Source organism: Vipera berus (genome assembly GCF_964194415.1).
Source record: "Vipera berus genome assembly, chromosome: 1".
In the NCBI taxonomy this organism is placed as follows: Eukaryota; Metazoa; Chordata; class Lepidosauria; order Squamata; family Viperidae; genus Vipera; species Vipera berus.
The window spans coordinates 290,591,977-290,604,100 of NC_138202.1; the positions used below are offsets into that span (position 1 = coordinate 290,591,977).

The following is a 12,124-nucleotide window of genomic DNA, read 5'->3' on the forward strand; positions in this document are numbered from 1 at the left end:
CCACTTATTTGAACTAGCTGGTCTGGCCTGATGGGGAACGTTAGGGTTTTTAATGGGTCTTTTATTGTTATTGTAATTTTTAACTGGGCACTTGTTTAATTCCTTTTTAATTTTTGTATTGTTATTTATATATGCCCTGTTAACCGCCCTGAGTCCTTCGGGAGAAGGGCGGTATACAAATTTAATAAAAGTAAAAAGTAAAGTAAGTAAAGTATATATAATTAAAAATGTCTGTAATGTATGAAGGCCACATTCTTTCTTTTTCTCCTTTTATTTCTTAATCAACAGTATTCTTCAACGCAATTATAAGCCAGAAAATAAGAATATCAAATACTATAATTTAAGTCTTAAGTCTGTATATATTACAGCTGTGTACATAACAAATATATTTGTTATAACATCAGAAATATTACATAGTAATAACAGTTAAATTGTTCTTAAAACTCAGGTATTGATTCCTACATAGAAGTCTTTTAACAGTATACCAAGTAAAGCAATATATTCTACAGCTCTTTCAAAGTATTTGCACAGCCATAGTAAATATCAAAATTTTAATAGCAGTTTTTGCAAGAAATATTTTGGCTAAAGAAAATAGGGTACCTTATTTTACCAGCTGTTTTATCTATAGATTGCCGAATCTTCCGAGAAAACTGGAAGACTGAGGACAACAGCAAAGTATCTCCCATAACCTGAAAATTTTTGGAAATGAAATTTTAAATTGATGTAATAGAGATTTTATTCTTACAAAAAGCAAAACCAAGTGTCCTAATTCACTTTTTCACATTGTACTCAAAGTCATTTCTGTCATATAATTTCACTTAAATGGAATGTGAAACCATGATCTTTGACTTAGATAGTATTAAATTGATGTCTAAAATATATATTTAAACCTGTTTCCACTCTATGATTTCATTTAGAAGTAGAAAGATCATCCTTCAAATAGTCCAGGTCTTATACAGGCCTATTTAACTCAGAATACCACATCTAACATGCTCCAAACTGCTTCTGGTATATTCACAGTATTAGCTTCTGGATCTATCCCATAACAGAGTGATTTGAAGGAAGAGTGGAATGTTCTGGAATTCTCTGGAATGTTTGCAGAATACAGAATGATTTTGCACATGCCTAATATAAAATAACTTCAAGCTACTACAGTCAAATAGCAAAGAGTTTCATTATTATTGTATATATTTATTGCTAATATTAATGGATTATATTAGTTTGTAAAGTTTGGGGATAGAGAATTTACAATACAAGAAAATGTAACTATAATTTAAGAAGAAATCTGCTCAGTGAGCTACAGAAATAAGCAGCAAAGAACCCAGTGGCTCTAAATATGGAAGAACTGTACAGGTAGTCCTTGACTTACAACCATTTGTTTAGTGACTGTTCAAAATTACAACGGCCCTGGAAAAGTGATTTATGACTGTTTTCCACACTTACAACCATTGCAGAACCCCTGTGGTCACATGTTCAAAATTCAGACGCTTGACAACTGGCATGTATTTATGACGGTTGGAGTGACTCGGGATCATGTGATCACCTCTTGCGACCTTCTGACATGCAAAGTCAATAGGGAAGCCAGATTCACTTAACAACTGTGTTACTAACTTAACAACTGCAGTGATTCACTTAACAACTGTGGCAAGAAAGGTTGTAAAGTGGGGCAAAGCTCACTTAACTGTCTTGCTTAGCAACAGAGATTTTGAGCTCAACTGTGGTTGTAACTTGAGGACTACCTGTATTCTCTAATGTGAACAACCGTCAACGCAATGTAAAATGTAGAAGCAAACACATGCCAGATGAAATGGAATTATTTCAGATTTTATCTTTAAAACTTTTTATCAGATAATACAATATAGTGTAATACAATTATGTTAAATTAGATACAATTTAGTGAAAAATTTTAAGATGTAACGTCAGTGCATTTCAATAGCATGGTTAAGGGTAAAATATAGGAGCCTAGTTTTTCAAATATAATAAAAAAATCAGTACATTTCGTTCCAATTATATAAAGGCTGTGATTTTTATAAACTTGATAAATAAATAAATACATTTCATTCCAGAATATCTGGCTCAGACACAATGATAAAACTATGGCTTTTCAGTATTGAAGCCATCTTATTTTGGGCTTCTTCCTCCCCTTTGTCCTTTTCTGTCCACCAGAAGACATGAGAATTCTTCTTCAGCGTTTTGCCTTTGCTAACCCCTACCTCCTGCCTGCAACAAACTTAAAGCTGCCTGTGGAACAAGAAAAACATTAAGATGCACAATGGAATTTACTTATCTGATGTCTCTGACAGTTTGCTCTATGTCAGAGATCACTAACCTTTTCAGGCTGGCGGCCCGAAGGGAAAGGGAGCAGCTGGGAAAAATTTGCACATGTGTCTGCGTGTGAAAATGGGGCTGCGTGTACCCACACTGCACTAGCAGCCCCATTTGTGTAGGCGTGCAGGTGCTAGCCGCTGCCACTAGCCCCACATGCATGCACAAACGGGTCCGTGGGCGCTAGCGCGAGTGGGGGTATGCGCACATGTGTGTGTGCACTGGCCAGCTTGTCCCATGGCCTGGTGGCCAGTAGGCCACGACCCAGTAGTGGGCCGCGGGTCATAGGTTGGGGACCCCTGCTCTATGTAGTTTAGCACTGAAAGCTAAAAATAAGCAATTCTGTGTAATTTTTGTTCAGTTCTTTAAATAAAATATGAATCCTTACTTCATCTCTGCTCCAGGTTCGGCGACGTGTAATTGTGGGGGGTTCAGGTACATCTGTTGTCTGTGGTTTGGGATCATTTGGACGAATGTTTCCATCTGGTGTTTTAGCATTTACTACTGGAGGAATCTTCCTGAAGTTTAGACTTTCATCAAACACACGGTCAACGAGCTGAAAAATATATATTCATATATATATATATATAATTGATAACAAAGCCTAAATTTATAAAGCTGTCTAGTTAGAAGTATTCTGAGGCCCATTTGTTATGATCTTGCTACAGAAAGAAAAACACCCAAATGATTTGAAAATTTAATTTGTTATGTACTAAAAATAAAATATTTTATTAATTTTACCAAAAGATTGATTGTCCATTATTTTAGTTTTGAGGTACAGAAATACATGCTTATTTAAGTATTGAACAATGCTGGGTATAACACTATTTATATATTCTATACTATAGATTACAGTTTACTGCTAACATAAGAAGGGGCCTTACATTTATTTAGTAAAGATGTAAATCAACATTATCTATCTTAGAGAAAAATGCATATTTATATTAGCAGATGCTTAGTACACATGTCTAGAGAAAAGAGAAAGAAACCAACACAAACACAGTAAAATCACACTGAATAAATGATGTTATGTGCCTTTGTTATACTCATTTTGCAAAAATGTACACAGAACATGATGTTAACTAAGTTGTGTGCAAGCTGTTGAAATAAATAAAAGGAGACAACACAGTTGATGGAGAGAAATATTCAGGGTTGGCAATATTCACTATTGTAGGATTATTTCTATTAGATTATGTTTCTGGACTTTAATGCACTTGACTACTCATATGCTCCAGCCAGTGCTTTTGCTGAAATCTCTCTTATTTAAGAATGGCCACCTTAAAGCCTGTGACACAAAATTCTGAAATTTTGAAGTGTCCCCTTGCTGTTTCTGATTTCAGATCAGTGTCTATTTATTCACTGTATATAGAGAGTAGCCTATTTAAGTGATAAAACATTATGAGATAAGTTAAACAAAAAGAAGAGAATCTCCATGTTCTGGGGCTGGAAAATTCTAATGCTCCCAGCTGTTCTAGGAGCAATTCTTCTTTTAGTTTGGAAACAAATCTTCCAGGTACAACCTGATCCTAAAAAAGACCCATTTTGGAATTAGACCTTTGAGTCTAGATACTCTCTGAGTTTAGAGTTCTGCATATTGTTTCCTGTAATGGAATATTAACCTCAGGGAAGAGAAACATTAACGTTGGAGGTGATGGATGAGTACCTTTTGGAACCAGAATATGGACATTTTCACAACCACAGTTAAGACATATACAAAATTTGAAAATGAGAAGTATGATTTGGTTGTACATGTCACTGTTGGGCACTCTAATGGTACTGCAAAAGCAAGTTTGAGAACAATAGCTTCAGTTATTTTTTAAGACAATCTTCCTCTCTTAAAATGAAAAAAAAAACCACCCTCTCATATTCAAGAATTACTTTTCAGTGTAAATGTAGCTGGTGTTATTATAACTTAGTTAGTGCAACCAATATTGAGGAATTCTCTTTGATATTTTATTAAAAGATGAACTGAATCAACTATATGAAAGAATGATTATATCATTTATGAGAAACTACCTAGAAAACATAGTGTTTACTATTGTCCACCTTTTAAAACTACTTATACCAAGCAAACTGCCAACTCTGAAAACAAAACAAATTAATTCAGAAACAACCTAGTTATAAAGTTATAACCTAATTTATGTAATTTTAATCACTTGTTGAAGTTAGCAACAGTCATATGAGAATGAAAGACAGCATATAGAAGTAGAAGATCAGGGAAAGCCAAAATATGAATTTTAGATTTTATTATTTGTGCTATTAGAGTAATATTTCCTTCCATCCCAGAGCTTACACAGGGATCATCCTTCATTTTATAAGTCTGAGGTAGGTTGGTGTGAGACATACTGAGTAGGCCAATGTGAGTTTCTATGGCTAAGCATAAACTTTAGTCTGAGTTTTCCTAGTCCTGCTCTAACACTTTAACCACTACAGCACATTTTTATGGCTATAAATGTATGCCTGTTTAGATTATTATGTACTGAAAGGGGTTTAATTTACTTGCTGATTCTAAAGGTATGTCAGTCTAGATCTATTGTTTATTATGAATTGAGAGATTTAATTTACTGGCTGATTATAGACTATTCAAAAGCAAAGATTAATTAAATGCAAAGCCATTTTAAGACCACTGATCATGCATAAATTTATTTATTTCACGTATAACATTTTGTAATATCTGGCACTGACACATGCTTAAGGGTTCTTTTTCACTAGGGAATACATAGGCACAGCTGATTTCTATCTGTGCCTTTGGATGAAAAAAAATACAAATATGTTGTTACAAAAAAATCAACACTGAAGTGTGTTCAAAACACAGCTGCTTTCTACACTGACTATATGAAGAGATCTGCCCATTAACTACTGGAATTAATTTTCGATCATTGCTCATCTAACTTTAAAATTAAAGAAAGAGAATGCTGCGATTCGTGCACACAAGAGTGGAGCAATCAAAAGCATGTCAAAAGAGTAAAACAAAAGAAATAAAGAAAAGAAAGAACCTTATGCATTTCTCCATGAAGATCTCCTACCTCTTCTCTAGTGTCTATGGCAGAGCCAGGGGTGGTGGCAGCAGTGCTTACTGTGGTACTAGGAGCAGTGCCTGACGAAGTCACTGAATCGATCTCTCCTGCTACATCATTGATTTCCCGGGCAATGAGAGCCAAATCTTGACTGATCCTGTTGATGATTAAAGTAGCATTAGCAGCACAATGTAGAGGAACCGATCAATATCAGAGCTTCTAGTTGAGACAGCTGGAAACCTAAAGCATTTTATTACTTTTCCCTTTGCTAATAATACCACAAAATTAGTTGCAATTTAACAGTGCTCTGTGAAAACGTCACCTTTCTTCTACCATTATATAAATCCACCTCAACCGTTTTTGAGTCAGAATCCATTATACTGCTTTACATTTGCAGGTGTGTGTGCGTATACATTTCAGTCACCGCTACCCTGTATTTTCTAACCTTATTAACCGGGGTTTTTAATTAGATTCTTTTACTAGGAAGAACTGAAATCCAATATCTCATGGGAAAATATATATATTTGCTTAATGCGATTCTCTGCTCTACTTTTTCCTTCCAAGTTCTTTGCTCCTCAAGTTTGTTCTAGAGGGTCCTCCAACGTTTGAAGTATTTTAAAGGGAATGGAGTAGCAGAGAAAATCACTATCATCCCATTCCGTTGATGAAAAAACCTTTCTGTTAGCAGGCGGAACTAACTGAATACAACTCCAGGAAAATGTTTTTGCATATACGTATTTGATCATAATCCTATCTCGGTACAATTGAGGGCTCTGTGCCCATGCTCTTCCTGCTCAGAGCCCACTCATAACATCACTGTTAACTTTGCTCATCTATTATTAGATTCCCCCTTCCTTTGTTTCCCTCTCCTTAAATTTATCAGTGTCTAAAAGCCCCTTGTCTCACATGGTCAATCTGTCTTTATTAAATAGTTATAAAACATGGTCTTGGGGGGAAAAGGACATGGTTTAATTTTGTATATGTATTCTGCGTTAGCTATTCTGTGTTTTAAAAACTGGATTTCACAAAGATTCAATCTGGAGATAATAAATAATATTGTGCTTTTCTGAGTATGGCCAGAATATCAGTATTTTGCTGCTTTGTTCCTGTTACAAGTGTCTATAAATACACAAAGCTTTAAGGAAGTCTAGAAAATGGTCTGTTTTCTGACATTCATGAAAACAGTATTTTAAGATTTAAACTAACACGTTAAATTAGAACTAATTAATACACATTTTAATGAATAAAGTTTGGTTGGGAATAGAAAACATGTGATGCGTTGACTGATCTAACAATTGTTTGTATTGTTATGCAAAGATATTGCATTCTACTTCAGGTTAAGGAAGCCATTCTCAATTGAATTTCCGAATACTACACAAAGTTATTCACACACGTGGCACTCATCTAATCCAGAGTTGTTCTGAGTGCCTCAGACTTTCTTTAGGAGGTGCAGAAAGCAAGGCAAGGAACATCATCGTGCCACCAGTTTGTGGTCAATTTTTGAAGCAGGGGATGAGGTTAAGGAGCCTGCTAAGGCATCTATTTTGCTTTATAATTTCCCCCAAAGCTTATGGTTTTCTAAAGGATGAAATGGATGTCTTGAAGCAGGGGTGTCAAACTGCCGGCCCATGAGCTGGTTGCATCATGAGGAGGCTGCGCCCACCCCAGCTCCGGTAATGTAAAAAAAGTCACGATACGTTGCGACACATCACGTGACACGGCAAATTTGACACCCATTTCCTAAAGCATATGCGATTTTTTATAAAAAATAGCTTTAATCAGACAGTAAAAAACCTTCCTCCAAAGTTTGTTTTACCAAGGCTGCAAAAGAGGCACTGGAAGTTAAGGGTTGTTTAGAGATAGGAACCCTAGCCACTGTCCTTCGTAGTCACTAACATTTTGCTGATGTACCCATGCAATGCTTGTGGTGTAAACAGACTATCTAATTAAGCATGAATTATTTCAGTTACTTTTCAAGGAAGTCATATTTATTTTTCATCTGGTCCTATTCCAGTTTTGAGGAAGAAATCCTCAGAAAACCACTCAAAGCCAAGTACAGATCTTATAGCAATTCATGCCATGAAGGTATCATTCTATGTAACTAAATTGAAAGTTTTCCTCATTATTCCTCATAGGTGGTTGTGGAGGATGAGGAAGACAGCAGCTTGTTCACAGTGATGTCATGTAAATGCCACAACGTATGTACTTGCATTAGATGTCAAGACATAAGCAAGTATTTGCATGATAACATCGCTGTATGTTGCCATTTTTTGACATCACTGTGGTTTGCTGTAGACACTGCTGGACCTCCTGATGGTGCCAAAATTATGAGTGAAAGAGAGGCTATAATTAATGTCTTCTGCTTTTCAGAGAGTTCGTTATTTCTTGGAAAGCCAACCTTGCTATTTCTTCTCGATGAGCAGTCCAATCACGAATGTAGTCCTCCTGTTCTTTTATCCTATGCTTGAAGGTATTGCTACTCTGTACTGGTGTTCCAATGTTCTGCACTCGAGTAGTTTTCAGGGCTGGAGAAGTACGTAGACGGGCATGTTTAGGAGAATTACGGTTTGATCCAAATTCATCTTCTGAGGTGGAAGCATAATCAGTAGGAAAGCGCCTCCATCTTGAATTTACTAAATTAGTTTAATTATTGAAAAAGAATTATTGTTCTATTTATTGCAGATAATACAAGTATGACTTTAACAACATGATAGCATACCAAAGTTGCTTAATACCAAACCCCAAATGCCTCATTAAAGTGCTTACTAGTTTGAAACTAAAAAAAAAAATAGAATTTTGTTAAATAATAAACACTAATTGACAAAATGTGAAAAAGAATACTCTGTGTACAATGTTGAGTTAATAATAATAATAATAATTATGCAGAATATTAATATTAGTCTAAAATAATAAGCCAATACAGTGAATCTGTATGCTTTTTTTGCAAATCACCGCAATTAAAAAAAAGTGTAACTGCATATTTGACGACACATGGAAACATAAGCACTATTAATGGGATGATTTAGAGAAGAAAAACTATAATTTGTGTCATTTGAAACCCAATTAGAAAATACTAGGAGATATTGACTATTATAAGGACACATTTTGAGTTCCCTTAGTTGTGAGGAAAACAGAGGTAGGAAAATTGGGTTTGTTCACTGCTTTGTTTATATATAAAAATAGGTGGAAGTAATAACAATAAAGGATGCTGTTATTTTCTAAGAAAGAACACTGGCAGATTTAACAAAGAAAATGTTCACTTCCACACAGACATTGAGATCCACTAAAATGATTTCTCCTTTTTAAAAACATGTAAGGGAGGCTTATGATAATATAAGCATCAATTCTTAGAGATAACAATACAGTGGTACCTTGGTATTCATCATTAATTGATTCTGGGAAGAACAATGAGTACAAAAAAATGATGAGTACCAAACATTATAAGGAATAATGTAGTGAGGTCACAAGGCAGCTGACATCAACAAGTTCTAACTTGTGCGTTGAATACTGTTGTGATTCAGTGTCAGCCTGTGCTCCCAGCAGCTGAGTCCGATGAATCTGAGGAGGAGGAGGGGTTTGGAGAACCTTTGGTGTCAGAGGGAGGCTCTGATGCACTGCAGGACTCTCAGCCTGGCCCCTCGAGTCATGTTCCTCATGCGGCTCAGCTGTGTGAGTACGAGGTGTCGGACTCAGAGGATTCACAGCTGAATCTGTTCAGAGACGTTAGAAGCAGAAGGCAATCAAGCAGAGCAGAGCAGAGCAGAGAAAATCAATGAGGAAACTCAGTGAGAGGAGAAGGCAGTTGTTGTGATTCAGGGTCAGCCTGTGGGTTCGGCAGTTGGGTCGGACGACTCAGAGGAGGAGGAGGGGGGTGTTGAAGACCTTGCTGAGGGGGTTGAAGATCTTGCTGATGAGAGCCCTCAGCCAGGCCCCTCCCACTTGGTCACCACGAAGACCCAGCTGTGTGAGCCTGACAGCGTGGATGAAGATGACCCACAGCTGGCCCTGTTCAAGGACGCCCGACGCAGGAGGCAGTCAATTAGGAGTAAACAGAGGAAGGCAATGGGGCTTCTCGGAAGGAGGCAGAGAGAAGCCACGCCCTGAACTCTATATAAGGGGAATGTGTGGGGAGGGCTGGTTTGCTGAAGGCAACCGCTTGGATAGTTCATGTTTCTTTAAGCTCCTGTTTCTTGGTTTGTCTTGTTCTGTTTGTTTTTGTGGTAATAAATTTGGCAGGCGTAATTCCAGCCTCTTGCCTTCTTGTAAAAGGGGTTGTCCCTGCCTTTTCTGCAGGGCCGGTAGCAGGCTGGTACAGAACAGCAGTGAGAAGCCACACCTTGGGACTGATAATAAAAGGGGAAGGTGTGGGCGGGGCTGATTGCTGAAGGCAACCATTTGGAGACATTCTAAGAGAATCCTGGTATGTTCTTGATACTTCTGTTTAACTCTTGTTTGATATTTTGATTCATTTATTGAAGGAAATATTCTGTTGCTTTTTTGTTTGAACTGTAAATAAATTTGGGTTGGGTTTTTCCAGCCTATTGACTGTAAAAAGGAAAAAGGGGTTGTCCCTGACACACAAACAGGGCCGGTCGTAGGCTGGAACAGAACAAATACCAAATGATGAGTACCAGGACAAAATATTAACTTTAAAATGCATTGGGTACCAAATTTGATGAGTTTCAAAGCAGTCGAGTACCAAGGTACCACTGCATTGCCAAAAAATAAAAAAGATAAAAAACCCACCAAGATAATTTCAATTATCTTTGTTGTCAGGCATGGTTTTTATCAATTGAGTGAAAACTTTGTTAAAGTCAGTGGCAATTGCAGGGGTTCCAGGCCAGGTGAGGAAGTGTTGATTGGAAGAGTGAAGGAGGTTTCAGTGTGCTGAGGTATTTAATGGTTGACACCGCTCTTGGGAAACAAGATTCCATTGGAAAAAAACAAGGGGTCCAAGTATAAATGAAAATTTTACCAGGAAAAAAAGAACCTGTGTCTCGCCCTTGATAAAGTTGTGAATTAGTCTTTACCTGCAATATTTCTTAAAGTCATATAATTACTAAGTGCCTAAATTTCATAGAATCGTGAGACTGAAAGGACCTTGGAGGTTTTCTAGTCCAACTGCCTGCCCAAGGCAGAAATCCTTATACCATCCCAGACAAATGGTTATCCAATCTTTTCTTCAAAACTTCCTGCAGTGGAGCACCCACAATTCCAGGAAGCAATCTGATTAATTATTCTGTCAGGAAATTCTGCCTTATTTCTAGGTTGAACCTCCCTGTGACAAGCTTCCACCCCTTGCCCGTTGTCCTGATTTCAGGTGCCATGGAGAATAAACTCATCTGATCTTGTTTGGTTTTTAACCAAACAATAACGTTCAAATCAAACAAATCATTTACCATAGTAAAGCCAGAAAAAATGAAATTGTGGAGCATTGAAAAGTGGGTGACTGTTCATACTGATTAAATGCAGAGATGACTCTTCTAGAAACGAAGTTCTTTTTTTGCTGAAGGCTTAAATAATGGCTGTAACTGTGACTTGTTAAATGAAGGCAGATAATCCTTAAATGACTTTGGAATATACTGTAGGTTATAGTTCTGTTTAAAGGATGGAAAGCCAGTATGTGTGTGTGTGTGTGTAGATAGATAGATAGATAGATAGATAGATAGATAGATAGATAGATAGATAGATAGATAGATAGATAGATAGATAGATAGATAGATAGATAGATATAGATATAGATAGATATATAGATATAGATATAGATATAGATATAGATATAGATATAGATAGATATAGATATCTTTGAACTCAAAATTCTTCTATACCTTCAAATTGCTTATTCAAAATAAAATTCCAATTAGTTTTTTTTTAAATGCATATTTAAAACTAGTTCTGCAACTCAGCATTGTACAACATGAGTATTTAGAGAAAAAAATAGGGGTGAAAATTTTAAAATACATGATGTCCAGTACTCTACCACTGTAAGTTTCAACAGCAGGATCTGGGTCTGGAAGAAGATGATATATCTCTGTGTACAAAAATGTGTTATCATGTTATTGACACATACAGATTTAATGCATTTGTCTTAAAGGTAATAATTAAGTTAATTCCACCACTTTAAAAAGATGTGGAAAAAATATGAGCAGTACTGACACATTTCAACACACTAAATTATTTTTGGCATTTAATTCAATTTGAAAATCTAAGTATCAATTTACATTGCAGCGAGGAGAATCACAAATGTTTTTTTAATAACAAATTATTTGGAATAATAAAGAAAAGTAACAAGTAGTACTGCCTATGTATAAAGATAAAACTTACTCATACTTACCAAGTTTTGGCACAGAGTAGTGCACTGTATAAACATGATTGTGTGACAAATACTAAACTTTTCAGAGGATAATATTCTTTTGAATTACATACCTAGTACACGGAATTTGACAATTGGAGAACATAAATAGATTCTTTGTACCCTTATTATGGCTAAAAGAGTGATATTGCAGCATCAGAAACACATAGCTCCATTTATTCAATGGACTGAATTTCCATTTATGAGCAGGTTGCCTATATATACTCAGACTTCATACAGACAAGTATAATGAAATATGGGACTTATATAAAATACAGTAGGTTAAAAAAGGATAGCCATATAGATGAATTAGAAATATATACATGCTTGAATAATATTTGGATTAAACAAGCATATCTTAAAATCTTCTTTTTTGAACAAGCTGGCCTGGTCTGACGGGATGGGGTTGGGTTTTTATAAATAGTTTTAA

At 36.1% G+C, this 12,124-nt stretch overlaps 1 protein-coding gene across 1 annotated transcript in view; it reads right to left on the reverse strand.

Moving 5' to 3' along the window:
- Positions 1 to 12,124, reverse strand: part of CEP170 (centrosomal protein 170) — a 97,083-nt gene that overhangs the window by 15,469 nt on the left and 69,490 nt on the right. The window contains 4 exon segments of the mRNA XM_081316125.1: positions 601 to 689; positions 2,714 to 2,881; positions 5,352 to 5,499; positions 7,741 to 7,975. Of these exon segments, the coding sequence (XP_081172251.1) occupies positions 601 to 689; positions 2,714 to 2,881; positions 5,352 to 5,499; positions 7,741 to 7,975 (640 nt within the window).